The 20,661-nt window shown below is 48.9% G+C and overlaps 1 protein-coding gene across 2 annotated transcripts in view; it reads right to left on the bottom strand.

Moving 5' to 3' along the window:
* ACTL8 (actin like 8) overlaps positions 1–20,661 on the bottom strand; it is a 61,616-nt gene that overhangs the window by 1,701 nt on the left and 39,254 nt on the right. Inside the window, exon 2 of one of the 2 annotated variants that reach the window (XM_040456773.1) lies at positions 1,514–1,889. In XM_040456773.1, the coding sequence (XP_040312707.1) occupies positions 1,514–1,861 (348 nt within the window). In that variant the 5' untranslated portion in view covers positions 1,862–1,889. Of the gene's footprint in view, positions 1–1,513; positions 1,993–20,661 lie in introns of those variants that run through there. The other variant, XM_040456768.1, reaches the window with a different exon arrangement.

Here is a 20,661-nt window from a genome sequence, read left to right as displayed (position 1 = left end):
TGGAGGCAAAACTGGGATTCTGACATTTAGGGTTTGGCAAAATCCCTAGGCTGATTTTCTCCCCCACCCATCACCCCCTAGATCTTTACAGAGTCTCCCTCCCACCGCCTCCCTAATTGCCCAGTTCTGACTGCAGCCCCATGAAGGTGGCACCAGTGGGGGCTCCCGTGGCCTTTGGCCACACAGCCACCACTTCCTGCCCCGGCGGGCCCATCTCCCCCGCTCAGGGGGAGGGGGCTGCCCCATCCCCGGACTCAGAATACTGTCCCGCCACCATCCATTTCCCAAATGGAAGCCAAGGCCCTCTTTTTCAAATGGGAAATCAAATATGAATCCCACTTAGAACTCTCCAGGAGCTTCCGATCTATTTAGAGCGGGGGTTGGCAAGCATTTCCTATAAAAGCTAGACAGCCGGGGTTGCCAAATTTAGCAAACAAAAATACAGGCTGCCCAATTAAGTTTGACTCTCAGACAAACAACAATGTTTTCGTGTACGTATGTCCCATGCACTACTTGGGACACGCTTATACTAAAGTATTATCTGTTGCTTATCTGAAATTCAGCTCAGACGTGCATTTTATCTAGCAACCCTACAATAAGTAGGTCTTTTAGCCTTTTCATGCTATATATACAGTCTCTGCCACAACTACTCAGCTCTGTGGTATGAAAGTAGCCAAGGACGATATGTAAATGGGTGAACATGGCTATGTTCCAATAAAACTTTATTTATAACAACAGATGGTGGGCCACTTTGGCCCACTGGCTGTAGTTTGCCAAGACTTGACTTAGGGTAAAATCAAAGCCCTCCCCACCCACAGGCTCGGGCCTACAAGACGCAACCCCTGTGACTTCACCTTCCTGCCTCCCTCTTCCCTTCCTCCCTGGTGACTGAAATCACCTCCTCAGAGAAACCCTCCCTAATCACCGTCTCCCCACCAGCCAGCTATCACCCCATTTCATTTTGTTTCTAGCAGTGATCACTCTCCGGAATTCTTAGTGGGTAATTTATTCAAGGTCAAGTCTTCCCCAAAGATGAAACATGATCTCTGAACATTTCGGAATCCATGAACAAAGTACCCAGCTTCTCCCCATCTTCATAGACTATTTCTATTTTTTTTTTATTTTTTTTAACGTTTTATTTATTTTTTAGACAGGGAGAGACAGAGCATGAACGGGGGAGGGTCAGAGAGAGAGGGAGACACAGAATCTGAAACAGGCTCCAGGTTCTGAGCAGTAAGCACAGAGCCCGACACGGGGCTCGAACTCACAGACAGTGAGATCGTGACCTGAGCCGAAGTCGAGCGCTTAACCGACTGAGCCACCCAGGCGCCCCTTCATAGACTATTTCAACTGCCATGTCCCCGTCTGTTGGAGGAAACTCTGTGAACCCCATCTTGCCTAGAACAGGTGCCAGACACACAGTAGGTACTCAGGAGACCGCGATGGGGCAGATTCTTTAGAAAACGGAGCTCCCGACCCTCCTCATGTCCAAACACAAAGTGCCAGGCCTTACCTCCAGGGTCTTCTGTCGGTCCGCGGGCTCCCTCAGAGGGCACTCTGTGACCATCACGGGGGAGTCCTCATGCTCCCGCCTGTGTTTCTCCAGGACAAATGACCAGATGTGCTCCACGCCTTCCCAGTTGAGGACACGGCCACGCTGGATGGGGTAGCTGAAGGTATCAGGGTGGCAAATGTCGATGCCCAGACTCACGCGCCTTCGGGCATAGCTGGGGCCGGGGTTCTCCCTGCACGGGATGTAGTTCACGATGCTCGGGAAGACCATCTGGGGCTCGTTCCACCCAGACAAGCCAGCCTTCAGAAAGCCAGACCCGTGGTCGATGATAATGGTTCTCGCGGCCATGGCGAAGGCAGGGATCGTCGGGACTTGACTGTGGAAGGAAAAGACAGGGAGGGAAGTTACTTGTGAACCCATTCCAGGCCACGGTCGGCTGCTTCCCACGCTCCGCCCCAGAATCAAACCTCAGGCTCCCCCTAAAGCCTGCCGGCCTCCCCTTCCAAGCCTTTACACAGGCTGTGCCTGCAATGTTCCTCCAGCCCCAAACTCCTAATCATCCTACAAGGCCCAGCCTGGGAAGTCTTGCCACGCCCTCCTTCCCACCCACTTCTCCCGTTGTACTTTGCACACTCTGTTACACCAGGGGCACGCTTTCGCTCCACGGGAGTAGAGGTTGGGCCGTGTTATTCTTGGAAGCCTTGGTGAGAAGCTTTGCCCCCAGAAGCTCTCAGTGGTGGCTGGCTGCCCGATTCAAGGACTCAGGGACATCGGCCTCAGGGGCCACCGCCATCCGGGATAACAGCGCACTAGCGACAGCATCGTGAGCAGGGGTAACAACAGTGACAATGGCCACCGGCAAAGCTGCCTTCCTGGGGTACACGCCCTCTGTCTAGCTCTAGGAGGGAGTTTGCCTGTGAGGTTGAACGATGTGAAACTGCCATTCGTGCCTGCCAAAAATGATCAAACAGCAGCAGGCTTCCAATGGCTTGAGCTGGCAACCATTCCATGTTCATACCCACCTGTAAGGCAGGTAGCACGGTTGCACCCATTCTACAGGTGGGGATAGTGAGGCACGGAGGGCTTAAAATTACTTTCCCAGGGCCACACAACCGAGAAGCAGGGCTGACACCTGTACCCAGAGCAGATCCCAAAGGCCACACTCTGAGCATCAGGCTAGGCACGAGAAGTGGGTTTTGAGTAGGAGCCAGGCAGCTGAGTTACTACATAAGGGAGGCCAGGCTGTCAGCAGGTTGGCTAAGCATGATCATGGACAGTTCCAACACCCGTAAAGTGGGGGGAATAATAAACACCATGCTGGAGAGGTAGGTGGAGTCACTATGTGATTTCCAGACTTACTGCAAAACTCCAGCAGCCAACACGATGCAGCATTGGTGAAAGGCTAGTGACAGAGGTGCCTGAGACAGAATGAGGAGTCCAGACACAGATCTTTGCAAAGAAGGAGAACTGGTGTTTGGCAAGGCGCAAAAACAACGAAAGGAAGGAGGAACAGTCTTTAAAAGAAACGGTAGGGAACGATTGGATGTCCACACGCCAACAAAAATGAACCTTAATCCATACCTCACACCTTATAAAAAACTAACTCAAAATGGGCCATAGATCTACACGGAAAACCTAAAGCCATAATAAAACTATCCAAAGAAACAGAGGCGAAAATCACTGTGACCTCAGATACAGCAAAATTTTCTTAGATGGAACATCATTAGCCTGGCCCTTAGAAGAATGAACTGATACCCTGGCCTTTGTCAAAATTTAAGAAATTTGCACTTTGAAAGACACCGTGAAAAAAAAAAAGAAAGAAAGACACCATGAAGGGTACAAAAAGACAAGCCACGGACTGGGAGAAAGGATTTGCAAATCGTACGTCTGATAAGTCGCTTGCATCCAAGAACATACAAAGAACTCACAAAATTCGGCGTAAGAAAAACAATCCAAGTTTTCAAGAGGCCAAAAGATCTCAACATGTCACAAAAGAAGATACACGGATGGCAAGGGGCCATATGAAAAGGCGCCGGGCATCATGAATCACCAGAAACATGGAAATTAAAAGCAGCACCGTGTGGCTAAGAGAACGGCCAAGGTTAGAGGCTGACCAGACCCGGCGCTGGTGAGGAGGTGGAGGACCGGTGCCCTCGAGCACTGCTGGAGGAAACGCGATTTAGAAAACAGTCTGGCAGTTTCTCCTCTAAAGCGAAATACACCCCCGCCATCCCTAGGATCCCCACTTCTAGGTTTTCTCCCAAGGAAATGAAAACATATGTTCACCTGATGCTCACGTGAATAGTTGCTCTATTCATAACGACCAAAACCCCAGCGGCTGCCTAAAGATCCCGCGGTTGGGGAATGGATAAACGAATCTCCATCCAGCGGACTAATACTCAGCACCGAATGACTGGTACGCATAATCACACAGAAGAAATCTCAAGTGCACGGAGGGAAGGAAGCCAGACTCAAAAGGCAACGACTGTATGATTCGAATCCCGTGACAATTCTGGGTAAGGCAGTAAAGAAAGACAGAAAACCACACCACGGCTCCCAGCCGCCCGGCGCCGGGAGAGGGGGGGGGGGGGGGCAGTTGCCCAAGAGGGGTCCTGGCAGGATTTGGGGTGATGACGGAACCGTGCAACATCCGGGTTGAGGGTGAGTATCACTGGATGTGTTGGGCAACTCATGCAACTATACGCTCAAAAGGGTGACTGTTACTCTAAGTAAAAAATGTTACGGGCCCCTGGGTGGCTCAGTCGGTTCAGCGTCCGGCTCTTGGTTTCGGCTCAGGTCATGATCTCCCAGTTCGTGCGTTCAAGCTCCACGTCGGGCTCGGAGCTGACGGTGTGGAGCCTGCTTGGGATTCTCTGTCTCCCCCTTTCTCCGCTCCTCCCCTGCTCGTGCTCTCTCTCTCTCTCTCAAAATAAACTTTTAAAACAAATGTTAAGGGAAAACCCAGTGGGCGTGAGGACAAATGAAAGCGCGTGAAATCACCTTGCAGAATATGAATTGTTGCACAGACCGCAGACGCAGTGTCTCGAATGTGCGTGGGTGTTTCCTGTAAGACAGACATCCAGGAAGGCAGTTGGGCCCGAAGGTTATTTCTGGGGCTGGTATTCCACCAGCTATATGCTCTGCTTCCGTTCTGGGTGGCCCGCGACTAGGGAGCACGGCAGCCACCGCCTGGCCCCGGCCAGCGGCTCCCCCGCACCGCCAGCCTCGGGGCAGTGACTAGGCTTCACCGCTTTGAAATCGCTCTGACATCAGATGGGGCAAAAAGGAGACGAGAGACGGGGCCGAGGTGTCGGCCTCCTCCCTGGCGTGCTGCCAGGCTGAGTGACGGATTCCTCACACTGCATCACCCGGAGGGCATTCCGGGAAAAGAGCTCTGCCCCCGGGTTCCCCGCATCACAAGAGCAGGGTAACCGGCGAACGCTTCCCTGGCCTGGGCGTTCGGAATCACGTGACCCCACTGTGGTTGTGCGTCAGGCGGCGCCCGCGCGCCCCCCCCCCCCCCGCAGGGACTCCAGGCCGGTGGCCCAAGTGACCTGGCCCGGGAGCAGAAGGCGGGGGAGGCAGTGGGCCATTCCTCTCCTGGACTAGAACACAGAAAGGAAGTAGACAGACATGAAACCTACATACTCAAAAGCATTTTTACAGTCATTTACTCCACAAGCTCCTACTGAGCACCCTCTATGTATACCAAGAACTCTCATAGACTGAGTGGCTCCTGCCCTCCTGGTCCTTCCACCCCACTGAGAAAGACTGACAGTCAGCACCAGACCAGATATATCATGCCGGGGGCAGGGGAGGGGGGGGGAGGCGATTAGTACAATGAAGAAAAGTAGGGGTGCCTGGGTGGCTCAGTCGGTTAAGCATCCGACTTTGGCTCAGGTCACGATCTCACAGTTTGTGAGTTCGAGCCCCGCATCGGGCTCTGTGCTGGCAGCTCAGAGCCTGGAGCCTGCTTCAGATTCCGTGTTTCCCTCTCTCTCTGCCCCTCCCCCCATTTGTGCTCTGTCTCTCTAAAATAAACAAATGTAAAAATTTCTTTAAAAAAAGTAAAATCTGGTAAGAGGGACACGGAGAATAAGAAACACAGAAGTGTGGTGTTGTTCTCAGTGGGGCAGCCAGAAAAGGCCTCTCCATCAGGTGACATTTGAGCAGAGGACTGAAGTGAGAGAATAAGGCATGTGATTACCTGGAAAAGCATCTAAGCCGAAGGAACAGCAGGTGCAAAGGCCCTGAGGAAGAAACTGCTGGATGTGTTCTAGGAACAGCCGGGATGCCAGGATGGTGGGGATGTAGCGGGCAGAGGGAAGGGTGCTGAAGGTCTTGGGTGGGCCTTGCAGGCTTTTGTTTGCTTAGAGACGTGGGAAACCACTGGAGGGGGATGAGCACAGGAAGGACATGATCTGACTCAAGATGTCCATACATCATTTGGGCCGATATGAACAAGGGACCGCAGAGATAGAAGCAGGGGATAGAAAGGTGGTGACAGGTGATGGTAGGAAGCCTGCACGATGGAAGCAGCAGCGTCGAGGGTGGGAAGTGGCCGGCCCCTGGATGGACTTAGGAAAGGCCGTTATGGTGGAGTGTGGGACCGGGAGAAGGATAAAGGAAGACATCAAGATCTGGGGCCTGGAAAGCCACAAGAACGAAGTACCCACTCACTGAGATGGAGACGACAGCAGGAGGAGCGGGTCTGGGGCAGGGAGGGAGTCGGGAGGTTTATGTTGGATGTGCGAACAGTTTGTGATGCCTGCTGGGCACGTGTGACGATGTCTGGCGGCAGAGTCTGCAGATGTCTGAGCTGGAGATATAATTGGAACTTACTGAGTGGATGAAATTGCCAGTTTTGGGGATGGGTGAACTCACGAAGAGCCTCGAGGTAGATCAAGCCCGACGCCTGCGGGTAATTTAAGGTCTGGGAGCTGGGCGTTGAGAAGCAACCAGCAAAGAGGATAAGAAGGAATGGCCGAGGGGCTGGCGGGGCGTCTCAGAGGCCAAGCAGAGAAAGTATCTCGAGAAGAGAGAAACTAGATGAAGACCAAGGAAAAATCTGTGGAATTTAAGCCACACGGAAGCCACCGGTAGCCTTGGCAAAAGCATCTCATTGGAACGTCACCAATGGAGGAAAGCCTGAGGGGTGGGAGACGGGGTCTATAAAACTGGCTCTAGGGTGGCAACAACATCAGCGGAGTCCGCAAGAAAAGAAATGTTAGGCGTTCAAACTTACAGGACAGAGTCCCCCACACGATGTACGTTTTCTGATCCTGGGTCCCAGAAAAAACTTACCATAAAGATTTTCGCAGGCTTCCGTTACCGGTCGGGATGGAGGAAGCCCAGCACGGCCCCGCCTGCCACTGAATGTAACTCACAACATCGGACAAGATGCAAAAAGCGAAAAGAAAAGCCAAAGCGGCAGATGAAAGAAGAATGGAAACTTGGAGGTGAGGTTCTCGGCCGTTCTATTTCCCTGTTCTCTGAAAAGGTTCCCAGCAGGGCTTCAGGAGTGGGTCACTGACAAGTAAGACCAAGAGAAAACCTGTCTTTCTGGCCAGAAGATCAGGAAAGGGGGCCTCTGTAAGTCAGAGAATGTGGAAAGAAGACAGCAGAGGAGGGATCCCCTCGTTCTGCATTAAGAACTGGCTCAGGGGGCGCCTGGGTGGCGCAGTCGGTTAAGCGTCCGACTTCAGCCAGGTCACGATCTCGCGGTCCGTGAGTTCGAGCCCCGCGTCGGGCTCTGGGCTGATGGCTCAGAGCCTGGAGCCTGTTTCCGATTCTGTGTCTCCCTCTCTCTCTGCTCCTCCCCCGTTCATGCTCTGTCTCTCTCTGTCCCAAAAATAAATAAAAAACGTTGAAAAAAAAAATTAAAAAAAAAAAAAAAAAAAAAGAACTGGCTCAGAGCCCAGGCTTGCCTGTGCATGTGAGGGATTGACCCAAAGCAGCAGAGGGAAGGCCCTACGAGCCGACCGACATTGGAACCACTGCCCCCCGGATGGTCCGAGCCCACCTGGGCGCTGGATGTCTGTGGGCCGCTAAAACAGAACCAAGAAAGCAAGCCGAGCTCCAGGGGAGTTTCACAGAACCCAGGGTTTCACGGATGACATTCAGGACACCCCACACAGAAACCAAAATTACTCAACACGCAAAGAATCGGGAAAATGTAACTGACCGCTCCTTCAGAGAAAACATGCCCATGCCAGCCCTGAGTGGACCCGGATGCTGGAATATTCCTGAAGACATCCGAGCAGCTGTTACAATGGACGTCAAGGTAGACAGGCTGGAAGTGAATGGACAGACACGTGTTTTCAGCGAGAAGTAGATACTATAAAAAGAAGCAAGAGGTATGCATAATAGCTGGAGTTTGGCAAAAAGAAAAAAAAAATCTGTGCACAGTAGAATAAAGGCGTCAGAGCAATGAATAAGAGAAATTAAGATAGCAATAGAGGGGGCGCCTGGGTGGCTCAGTCGGTTAAGCAACAAACCGACTCTTGATTTCAGCTCGGGTCATGATCTCAGGATTCGTGAGTTCAAGGCCTGTATCGGGCTCTGTGCTGACAACACAAGGCCTGCTTGGGATTCCCTCTCTCCCCCGCCCTCTCTCTGCCCCTCCCCACTGGCATGCACTCTCTCTCTCTCAAAAAATAAATAAAAATGGTATCAATAGAAATTTTCCAAACTGAAAAACAGGAAAGAAATAATAATAAAAAAAAAAAAGCCTCAGAGGCCCATGGGACTATATAAAAAAGTCTGATATTCATGTCACTGAAGTCCCACAGTAAAAAAATATTTGAAGCCGGGCACCTGGGTGGCTCTGTCAGTTAAGCGTCTGACTTCGGCTCGGGTCATGATCTCACAGTTCATGAGTTCGAGCCCCATGTTGGGCTCTGTCCTGACAGTTCAGAGCCTGTCAGGAGACAGTTCAGATTCTCTCTCTCTCTCTCTCTCTCTCTCTCTCTCTTTCAAAAATAAATGAACATTAAAAAAAATTTTAATAAAAAATATTTGAAGTAATAATGGCTAAAAACTTCCCAAATTTGGTGAATGACATAAATCTGCCAATTCAGGAAGCTCAGCACATCCTGAAGAGAATCCGTTAAAAAGTAAAACATGTGTAGGGGCGCCTGGGTGGCTCAGTTAGTTGAGCATCCGACTTTGGCTCAGGTCATGATCTCACCATTCGTGAGTTCGAGCCCCACATCAGGCTCTGTGCTGACAGCTCAGAGCCTGCAGCCTGCTTTGGATACTGTGTCTTCCTCTCTCTCTCCTCCTCCCCTGCTTGCACTCTCTCTCTCTCTCTCTCTCTCAAAAATAAATAAACGTTAAAAAAATTTTTTTTAATAAATAAATAAAACACGTGTAGACAACAGTGTAGTCAACCGCTGAAAACAAGGTTTTCTCTTGCTCAATGCTGAAAGCCTCTAGAGAAAAAGGAAACTCATTATATAGATGGGGGAGCGACAACTAGGCTGACTGCAGACTTCTCATCAGAAAGAAACGTCAACCCAGAATTCTATACCCACCAAGAGTATCCTTCAGGAATGAAGACAAAATAAGACATTCTTAGTTGAAGGAAAACAAAGAACATTCACCCCCAGGAACAATTCTTTAAGAAATGTTAATGAAAGCTCTTCAGGTTGAAGCAAAACGATGCCAGATTCTGGAACCCCCAGAGTGAAGGAAGGACAGCAGATTTGGTAAGTAGTTGGACAATACTGTCTCCCTCTTAAAAATCGGTAGGGCCATTGAAAGCCAAAAATTGTAACAACGTGTGCTGGGGTTTCCAGTGTCGGCAGATGTCATACGTGTAACCCCTATGAGGTGGGGGAAGGGACCTTTGTGGTTGCAAGTTTTACACGCTATGTGAAGTGTTAAATATTGACTCTAATTAGAACGTTGAAGGCTAGGCATATATGTGGCAATCCCAAGGACAAGCAAAATAATAATAATAATAATAATAATAATAATAATAATAATAATACAAAAAGATAAGCCCCAAAATCCAATAGATAAAGTAAAATAGAATACTAAAAAACATTCACATAATCTAAAACATGGCAGGGAAGACAGAACAGAGAAATGGAAGCACAGAGCAGGGTGGGGAACCGTATCAACAATTACACTAAAATAAAATGTCCCGAGCCATGCCAGTTACAAGACAGAGACTTTCAGTTTGGAATAACAACAACAAAAAGACCTAACTATAGACTGTCTCCAAGAAATCCACTTTCAATACAATGATAAAGATTAGTTCCAAGTAAAAGGATAGAAAGAGATAAAACCACGTAAGAACGAATCAAATGAAAGAGGCAACAGCTACCCTAGTATCAGACCAAGTTGGCTTCCGAACATAGACTATCACCGGGAACAAAGACAGATGTTGCATCGTGGTAAAAGGTTAGCTCACCAAAATGTCATCATAACCCTAAACATATGTGCATCGAACAGGTACTCAAACTCTTTAAGCAAAGACTAAAAGACGCATAAAGAGAAATAGAAAAATCCACTGTTCAACCTGGAGGCTTCGATCCCTTTCCCAGTAACTGAGAGAAAAAGTGGACAAGCCAAGCTGGCTGTTGAGGATTTTCACATCTTTGCTCATTTCCAACTGACGTTTATAAAGCATTCCATTAAACAAAAGCAGAACGCACATTCTTTTCAAAAGCACATGGGACACTCACCAGATAAGCCACCTTATGAGCCACAAAACAAACGTTCACAGATGTAGAATTGAAATCACAGAAATCACATTCTCTTATCCTAAAGGAATTAAGCTAGACGTCAAAAGCAGAATGATATCGGAAAATCCTCAAACAACTGGAAATTAAACAGTACGAGTCTAGAGAACTCACGGGCCAAAGAAAAAAGAAATAGAAACTATTTTGAAATGAATGAAAATAAAAATATAACCTATCAAAATGGGTGGGAGGCAGGTAAAGTAGTGCTCAGAGGGAATTTATAACATTCATATTAGAAAAAGAAGAAAGCTTTTGAGTCAATAATCTAGCCTTCCACCTCAAGAAACCAGAAAAGAAAGCATGCCTTAACCCCAAAGCAAGCAGAGGGTGGAAGTGATGAGTAAGATCACGGAAACTGAAAACAGGAAACCAAGAGAGAAAACTCAAGAAAACCAAAAGCTGCTCCTTTGAAAAGATCAATAAATTAATAAACCGCTAGTCAGACCAAGGGTGGGGGGAGGGGCAGAAAGACACAGAGGGTTGATATCAGGAATGAGGGGACATTCCTTCAAACTCAGACATGAAAAGAAAATATTACGAACAGCTTTCTGCCTATCAATTTGACAACGTAGGTGAAATGAACAAATTCCTTCAAAGATAGAAGCTGCCAGGTTTCACTCAAAAAGTACTATATAAGCTGAATAGCCCCATGACAATGAAAGAGATGAATTTTTAGTTTAAAAACCTTCCAACAAAGAAGATGACAGTCCCACTAGCTTCACCGGTAAATTTTACTGAACCCTGCAGGAAGAAGCAAAGCTAGTTGTGCACAGTCTCTTCCAGGAAGCAGAGGAGGAGGGAACGCATCCCAACTTGTTTTGATTGGACACCCAAATCAAAAATATTACAAGAAAACCCAACAACTACCAACCCAAGTCCCTCGTGAACGTAGATACAAAAGCATTCTCAGTGAAATGTTAGCAAACCCAGCAATATACAAAGAGGATAAGCCACCTCAGCTAAATGGGGTGTATCTCAGAAATGGAAGGCTGGCTCAATATTTTAAAGTCAACAGAATTCGACCTAGTAACAGATAAAGAAGAAAGACCACTTGACTATTTCATTGGCTAAAATCCAATGTGCATTCACAACAAAAAGTTTCAACAGCAAGGACTAGAAGCGAATTTCCTTAACCTGATAAGGGGCATCTACAAAGAACCGACAGATAATGGTGAAAGCCTGGAACTTTCCCCCCTAAGATCAGGAACAGTAAGGACATCACCTCTCACTGCTCCTAATCAACAATGAACCAGAAGTCCTACCCAGGTCAGTAAGGCAAGAAAAAGAAAGAAAAGGCATAGAAATTGCAAAGGAAGAAAGAAAACTCTCCTATTTACTGAAGACATAATTATCGGGGTTTTTTTAAATTTTTTTAACACTTATTTTTGAGAGAGAGAGTCAGAGCGTGAGCGGGAGAAGGGCAGAGAGAGAGGGAGACCCAGAATCCAAAGCAGGCTCCAGTCTCCGAGCCGTCAGCACAGAGCCTGACGTGGAGCTCAAACTCATGGACCCTGAGACCCTGAGATGAAGTTGGATGCTCAACCGACTGAGCTACCCAGGCACCCCAGAAGACATAACTATCTATGTAGGAAATGCCAAAGAACCTACAAAAAAAAATCCCACAACTAATAAATGAGCTTAGCCAAATCACATCACTCAAGTTCCATGTTTTAAAAATCATTCTATTTTATGTACTAGCAATGAACAGCTAGAAATCACAATTTTAAAAACAGTGCCATTCATAATATCATCAAAAACCGTAAAAGACTTTGGCATAAATCTAACAAAATGTATCATGAAATATGCCGAAAACTACAAACACTGATGGAAGAAATCCAAGAAAACCTAAATAAATAGAGAGAGATACCGCGTAGTCCAGACTCCAACAAATACAGCCAGTGATTCGAACAAAGGTGACAGGTAGGACATTGCAGGGACGAAAGATGGTCTTTCCAACAAACAATGCTGGAAACAAATTAAACCTCTCTCTGGGGGAAAAAAAAAATAACCTCACCCATTCCTCATCTCTAACACAAAAAAATTAACTTGAAATAGGTCATGCAAACTGCAATTATAAAACCCCAAACTATAAGGCTTGTGAAAGAAACCGTAAGAGAAAATCTCGTGACCTTATCTAGCAATATCTTGATGCCCTTAGATACCACACCACCAGTGCAACCCATAAAAGGAAAGATTTTAGATTTATCAAGATTTAAAAGCTCTGCTCTTTAAAAGACACGACTATGGGAATGAAAAACAGCCACAGGACTGGTGGACAATACCTGCAAATCACACTTCTGATGTAGGACTTATATCCAGAATATATAAAGAACTATCAAAAATCAGTAATTTAAAAAAATGAACGTTTTAAAAAGGGGCAAACATTCGGACACTTCATCACAGAAGCCGTATGGATGATATAGAAGCACACAAAAAGATGCCAAACATCGTAAGTCATTAGGGAAATGCAAAGTAAAACCACAATGATGCTACTATATACATTCTAGAAAGGCTAAATTTTTTTTGAAAAAGAACAATCCCAACTACTGGCAAGGATTTGAAGAACTGAAATTCTCATACACTGCTGGTGGGACCATAACAAGATTCAATCAGGAAAATAGCTTGGAAGTTTTGGACAGAGTTAAACACCCATCTACCAGTCAACCCAGCAACCCTATTCTTTTTTTTTTTTTTTTTTTTTTTTAGTTTTTTTAAGTGTTTATTTATTATTTTGAGAGAGAGCAAGAGAGAGACAGAGTGTGAGCGGGGGAGAGGCAGAGAGAGAGGGAGACACAGAATCCGAAGCAGGCTCCAGGCTCTGAGCTGTCAGCACAGAGCCTGATGCGGGGCTCGAACTCACAGACCTCGAGATCGTGACCTGAGCCCGAGTCGGATGCTTCACCGACTGAGCCACCCAGGTGCCACTCCAGCAACCCTATTCTTAAGAGAAACCAAATTTTATGTTCACACAAAAGCCTTTACACCAGTGTAAATTACCCAAACCTGGAAACAACCTAAATGTTCTCCAACTGAGCAATGAATAATAAATGATAGGTCCATCCAACTGGTGAACCAGTCAGTGGTAAAAAGGAGAAACTATGGATACGTACAAGAGTACGGAGAAATCCGTAAGTTTGAATTTCTAGGACATTCTGCAAAAAGGCAGAAACCGTAAACACCGAAAACTGACCAGTGATCGCCCAGAGTGCGGGGCTGGTAGAAAGGGTTGACTACATAGGAGCCCGGAGGAATTTGGTGGCGGGGGCGGTAGAATTGGATTATATCTTGGTTACATGTCTGCATGCATCTGTCAAAATTTAGAAGCACCCATCAGAAAGGATAAATCTTTTTTTTTTTTAATTTTTTTCGACGTTTTTATTTATTTGTGGGACAGAGAGAGACAGAGCATGAACGGGGGAGGGGCAGAGAGAGAGGGAGACACAGAATCGGAAACAGGCTCCAGGCTCTGAGCCATCAGCCCAGAGCCCGACGCGGGGCTCGAACCCATGGACCGCGAGATCGTGACCTGGATGAAGTCGGATGCTTAACCGACTGCGCCACCCAGGCGCCCCCAGAAAGGATAAATCTTAACCGCATGCAAATATTTTAAGTGAATTTTTAAAAAGAACACTTTGGGAACTATTGGTGGTGATATTTGAATATGGGTTGTATCTTCAATGTTAAATTTCCTGCATTCAATCACTATATTGTGGTTTCGAAGGAGAATATCCTTGATTTTAAAGAGATACATGAAGATGTATTTAAGGTAAAATGTCATGCAATTTACTTTCAAGTAGATGGGAGGAAAAAAAAAAAAACCAGCATGTGTATATAGAAGCAGCCTCAAAGCAAATGTGGTCAGAAGATAATGGCTAGTGCATATAGGTGAAGGGTTTTTGAGAGTGCATTGAACTGTTCTCGCACCTTCTCGAAATATGAACGCTTCTTAAAATTAAAAGCTTTCAGGAAAAGAAAGGCTGGGAGAACAGAAATCAGAGACGGCAAGTATAGACGATTTTGATGAGTTCTGCTATGAAAGCAAGCAAAGAAATACAACAATAGATATGGAGGGATATGGGGCCCCAGGAGGTTTGGAGGGCTTTTTTTTTTAATAGATGAGAAATAATATGTTAAGGTTTTGTGCTGATGGGAATAATCCAGTGGAGAAAAAAGTTGAACCAAATCAGAACAAACGGCAGTTAATTCTGGACTCTGTATTATGAAGCTTTTGCCTGCTTTTCCAATACTATATTCTACCCTCTCCCACAGAGCACAGGCCTCCAGCCTTTTTCTGGTCCTTCCGTCCCTGGGCCATAGCCTACGCTGTCCTCCCCAAGAGCCTTGGATTCCCTTTACCTTCCGTCTGAAACACCTGTGTCAGCTCTTCTGGAAACAGGTGCTTCTCGTCAGGCAAGTCTGAGCTCAAGGGTTGCCCCGTCGGAGAAGCCCTCCCCTGTCCACTCGCTCTGCTCCCAGCCGTCACCACAGCAGTGACCTTTACGAGTCCCGCAGCCCGTATCCAAGTACACACATTGTATGTCTTCTGGCCTGTTGTCTGTCTTCCAAGTGCCACCAGAGTCCAGGCTCTAAGGCGGACAAGTTGTTGTCTTTTGCTTCCACGGTCCCACCAAATGGTTGGCATGTTTTTGTTAAATCAACTTGTGTTGAATGAATACCATTCTTTTTTAATATTTATTTATTTATGGAAGCGTGCAAGCGGGGGAGGCACAGAGAGAGAGGAGGACAGAGGATCCGAAGTGGGCTCTGTGCTGACAGGCTGAGAGCAGCGAGCCCGATGTGGGGCTCGAACTCATGAACCATGAGATCATGACCTGAGCCGAAGTGGGACGCTCAACCGACTGAGCCATCCAGGTGCCCCGAATGATTACAGTTTTTAAAACACATTGGCATGCTGGCAACATGATGTTCCATGCGGACTCCGCTTCCGTATCCCTAAAACCTTGGTTTCCTCCATTAGCCTCTGGTAACTTCCCTGGTCGAAACCCTCCACCAGCTCCCAGTGCCGACAAGAGAGGGTGTGAACTCTGCTGGAAGGCACCAGTCTCTAGCCCCCTGGCTGGCCTCACCTTTCGCTCTCCTCCCCATCCGTGCACCTGGGGCGAGAGCCACGGGGTGATATCTGCTTCTTGAGAAGTTTACCCATTTCACATCTCTTCTCTGTCTGAAATTCCCTTCCCTGAAACGTCTCCAGCCTTGAAGACCCAAAACCAAGGCTTTACTCCAGAAAGCTTCTAGCATCAGACAACTTTCACCAGGGAGCTCCCTCCTCCACGGACTACCACAACCCAGAACACCTGCTGGGGCTTACTATGTGCCAGGCACTGGGCAAGGCACCTCCCCCATATGATCTCATTTAACCTGCACAAGAAGCCAATGACAAGGGCATTGACCCGTCTCCAGTGTATGGATACAGTCATTATAGTTGACAGACGTGAAGGAAGGCATCGGCTCCAAGACACCCAGTCCACAGGGCACTCGGGATTCAAATCCATGCCTGCGGGTAAGCGCCACCCTGACTAACCATGTGGCCTCAGGTTAACCAGTTCACTAAGCCTTCGTTTTCAGATGAGAACAAAACTACCTTTCAAGGATGCTCCAAGGACGAGCGATATCGCCTCAAGGGCACGGCACAGAACCATCACACGTTAGCTCCCGTTAGTTGATGGAGCCTCTTACTGCTACCTGTCTACCTGGGGGTCTTCGCTCCCGCGGGGTCTGCACGCTATGTGTGCACGAGAGCCCTCCAGGGTTTGTCCATCAAGGCTCCCTCTGGGGCCCATGCCCATTACTGCGTTTGGTTGGAAACATTTTGCAAGGAACTCGGCATCTTCATCCCCACTGTCACTGGCTCCTGAGGAACCCGGTGACGTGGGCAGCATCACCCCGGCTTTACACCCCCGCGTTCGGATACTGGCACTTGACTGCCACTCACCCTGAGCATACGTCCCAAGATCCCTGTGCCATGCGGGCGCTTCACTCCCCATCTCGTGAGCACAGCCACCCTGTGGGCTGGCCACCAGCATTGTCCTCGGGTGTTTATTTAAGGAAACGGAGGCACAGGTAGAAAACCTACCAAGTTCCCACAGCGTTGAGCACTGAACTAGGGCATGATCCCAGAGTGTCTGGCTGCAGAGTTCATGCTCTCAGCCTCCCGATGCTACCTACGGTCGGCACAGCACAAAGACGTCCCTGTCCCGCTCCCCCGACCTGCAGACATGTCAGCTTATGTGGCGAAGGGGCATTAAGGTTACAGGTGCGATTTGGGCTGCTCATCATCTGATCTGGGCACGTACCCCGGATTATCCAGCCAAGCCCAAGGGAATCACAAGGGTCCTTTAAATGTGGAGGAGAGAGGAAGAAGGTCAGAGTCAGAGAAAGATCTGGAGAGGCAGCAACACTGCTGGGGAGCACGGGGCCGCGAGCCCAGGAGTGCAGGTGGCCTCTAGACGCTGGGAAAGGCAAGGAGATGGGTCCTTCCTCAGGGCCTCCACGAGGAACACAGCCCTGCCAACAGCTTGATTTCAGCCCCTGAGACTCACTTCATGCTTCGGGCGTCCAGAACCGTAAGTTAATAAATCTGTCTTGTATTAAACATGAAGTTTGTGGTCATTTGTCATAGGAGCCATAAGGAACTCATACAGACACAAAAGCAGCTCACGTTTCTTTTCTGTTTGTGGCTGACCAGGCCACGGGGGACCCATGGTAGGGCCCAGAGGCAGAGCGCCCACTCCAAGCACCCTGCCCTTGCCTCCCGTGGGGAGATCCACCTGCCGGGCAACCAGGTGAAACCAGACATTTCATCATGAGGCCAGACATGGCTCTCAGCTTCTCTGCAGATCAGAAACCAAGCTGGGGGACAGAAGCCGGGGACCGTCAATGGCTCCAGACTCCCCCTTCCAGGGGCAGGGAGCTGAGCAGACCCCGCCTCCCGGAGGCAGATGGGCTGAACCTCTTTAGAGGAAGTCCAAGGGCAGGGTGGAGCGGATCCTTCCAAGGAGTAGCTGGGTTCAGGGAGTCCCTTCACTGAGGCTGGGACAGGGGAGGCAGAATGGAGAGAGACAGAGACAGAGAGAGACATCAAATTTGCATGAGGAGAAGACAGGGTTTTAATTACTCCTTTTCTTAACTCCATTGTACCTTGAGGTATTCTAACATTACTCTCCCTGGCAGGGAGGATTGATTGATTGTCTCTTGGCATTCAGAAACCCTGATTAATGTAAAACTAACCAGTCGTTCTGAACTCTGGGGAATTAATCACTTAAATGTGGGAATTACTCAATAAACCATTCAAACATGCAATAAACCAAGCCATTAAAAATTAATCGCTCGACATCCTGGCCGTGTAAACAGGGCTAATAAGATCCTGGCAGCCTATGGTGAGAAGGTGGGGGGAAGCAACGCCTTTCCCCAGGTGCCCAGCTGCCCCCCAGGATCAGAGCAGATACACCGATGTCCGGGCCACGTGTCACAGATCATTGGGGCAGGTGACCTCTCGTCCCTAGGGCCTCCTGCCCTGGTCCTCGGACAAGGCCGGCACGTGAGAGCGGAGCGCTCACTGGGCTGGTAGCAGGAGAGGGCGGGGTTAGAGCTACAACCTCTGACAAATTATCGAGCGCCTACAAGGGACGGGGGGTAGGTATACGGGAAGAAATTCCTATTTTAAACAGGCTGATCAGAAAAAGCCTCTCCAAGGAGGAGCCACTTGACCAAGACCTGAGGACATGGGGACACAAAGCATGCCGGTATCTGGGGAAGAGAGGGGTAAAGGCCCCGAGGTGGGAGGGGACACAGCGTGGCTGGAAGGGAGAGACCCGGGCGTGTGGGGTGGTTTCCAGTGGGGAGGAGGACAGCAGTGGGGAGCACGGAGTACAGAGCATGTAGGGCCTGGGCAGGAAACCATAAAGGAAGATGTTGCCCCTGAAGGTTTCTGAGCAGGATGAGAGGGGTCGTGCTCCCCACCCCCCACGTTAGGAGAACCCCACTGGCGCTAGACTAAGGATGGGGGGCGGGCACAGACGGAAGCAAGAAGGCCAGCTAGGAGGTGGCCACAATCAACAGGGGCAGCCACCGCGGCCTCACCCCATCTGGTCAACAGCCCTTGCACCTGGCTTTGGCCCCACCCTGTACTTAACCCTCAGCCCAGGGCTGTGTCCCAACCCCCTGACCACAGTGACTGGTTTAGGGAAGGACAAGTGACCCGATGTAAGCCAATGACGAGGAGACACTAACTCAGGGCTTCTGGGAAAGAACTTTTTTCTCTCATCGCAGAGGGCCGCCCCCACGAACCATTTTCTGCTGCTTTGCATGCACGTGTCAGATCCGAGACGCCCACGGTCCTTTACGTGACCGCCTGAGGATAAAGTGGGCCTGGGGAGAAGGGCAGAGCCGAGAACGTCCCAGAGAAATGGGGCCAGCGGGCAACGTCATACACTTCTGGATCAAACCGTTCCTGAAGCCAGGCTCCTTCTGGGGTTTTCAGTTCTCTGAGCCAATCAATGTCTTTGTTTTGTTTGAGCCAGTTTGGGTCGGTGGGATTCCTAACTGACACACAATTCCTATGCTGGGTGTATGATTTCACCTAGGCCTTACACATACCCTTTGAGGTCAGTATTATATGCAATTTTCCAACCTATAAGTAACAAGACGGAAAAACTTCCCAATGGCATACCGCTGGAATTTGACAAAACTGGAATTTGAACACAAATCTCACGGGCTTTAAAATCCTTGCCTTGAACTGCCTCTACAACCACAGGGGCCTTCAGCGGGACCGAATAGCTGAAATCAGGAACAGCCACACAACATGCGCTGTCGCCTGCTCACTCCCTCAGCACACAACGGCCAACAGACATCACTAACCTTCTGAAGAGCCCTTCCCGCAGGGACTCTCTCCCCTCCGCTTACAGCCACCTGGAGGCCCCACAGGACACATTAACCGTACACAGTCCTGACAAGTTCAAGAATGAATGCTGGCTGCTGAGTCATGGCTCCCAAGCCAGCCCAGGCCCCTGCCGGGAACCCCAGGAGACTGACCTCCATGCCAAAATCCAGGAGAGGCCACCAGGAGCCGGGGGTGGCCGGGCCCCTGCAGAGAAACCGCAGCCCGGAGGACAAGACCGCAGCAGCACTCACAGGGGAAGCCAGGAAACCCCACCTGTGCCCCACACTGTCCTGGGCAGGTCACGAATTTGAAAACCAACAGAAATTTCCAGAAAAATATAAAACGCCAACCTCGGTAAAAGAAGAAAGAACAAAGTTGAGCAGAATAAACCATTAAATAAATTGAAATGGTAATTAAAGATAAGCCCCCCCAGAGGGCCGTGGCCCCACGTAAGTGTAAAGGTGAGCACAGAGGTCAGCTCTACCGAATGGATTATCCCTCGGTTACAGAAAATAGGGAAGGGGCGCCTGGGTGGCGCAGTCGGTTAAGCGTCCGACTTCGGCCAGGTCACGATCTCGCGGTCCATGAGTTCAAGCCCCGCGTCAGGCTCTGGGCGGATGGCTCGGAGCCTGGAGCCTGTTTCCGATTCTGTGTCTCCCTCTCTCTCTGCCCCTCCCCCGTTCATGCTCTGTCTCTCTCTGTCCCAAAAATAAATAAACGTTGAAAAAAAAATTAAAAAAAAAAAAAAGAAAAAAAGAAAATAGGGAAAAAGCACCGAACTCATTTTATGAAGTTGGTACAAGGTGAATTTCACAACCGAGTAAGGATATGATAAGCAAAGAAAATCATAAGCCCATTCCACTCATGAACGTAAGTGAATGTAACTCCAACTTTAATATCAGCTAACCGGGAGTGCCTGGGTGGCTCAGTCGGTTAAGCGTCCGACTTTGGCTGGGGTCATGATCTCACAGTGCGTGAGTTTGAGCCCCGCACCAGGCTCTGTGCTGACAGCTGAGAGCCTGGAGCCTGCTTTGGATTCTGTGTCTCCCTCTCTCTCTCTCTCAAAAGTAAAAAAATTTTTAAAATAACATTAACATTTTTTTTATTTTTTTTAATTTTTTAATGTTTTTATTTATTTTTGAGACAGAGAGACACAGAGCATGAGCAGGGGAGGGGCAGAGACAGAGGGAGACACAGAATCCGGAGCAGGCTCCAGGCTCCAAGCTGTCAGCACAGAGCCCGACGCGGGGCTCGAACTCACGGACTGTGAGATCATGACCTGAGCTGAAGTCAGACGCTCAAAGGGCTGAGCCACCCAGGCGCCCCTAAAAAACTTTTTCAAAAGGATCAGCTAACCAGGGCAAGCGTCAAGTTAAAGCAACTTGGTAGAGAGGCAGCACGGGTCAGATCAGGTCAGACAGCCTGGGTTCCAATGCCAACGACCCCTCCATTCCTCGCTAGCTGCCTAACTCCCCTGGATCCTGCCCTGGACCCTGGGC

This window comes from Herpailurus yagouaroundi, unplaced genomic scaffold (assembly GCF_014898765.1).
Source record: "Herpailurus yagouaroundi ecotype Mexico unplaced genomic scaffold, PumYag 77, whole genome shotgun sequence".
Lineage (NCBI taxonomy): Eukaryota > Metazoa > Chordata > Mammalia > Carnivora > Felidae > Herpailurus > Herpailurus yagouaroundi.
Note: the sequence above shows the minus strand (reverse complement) of the source record. Positions and strands in the feature narration are given on the sequence as shown.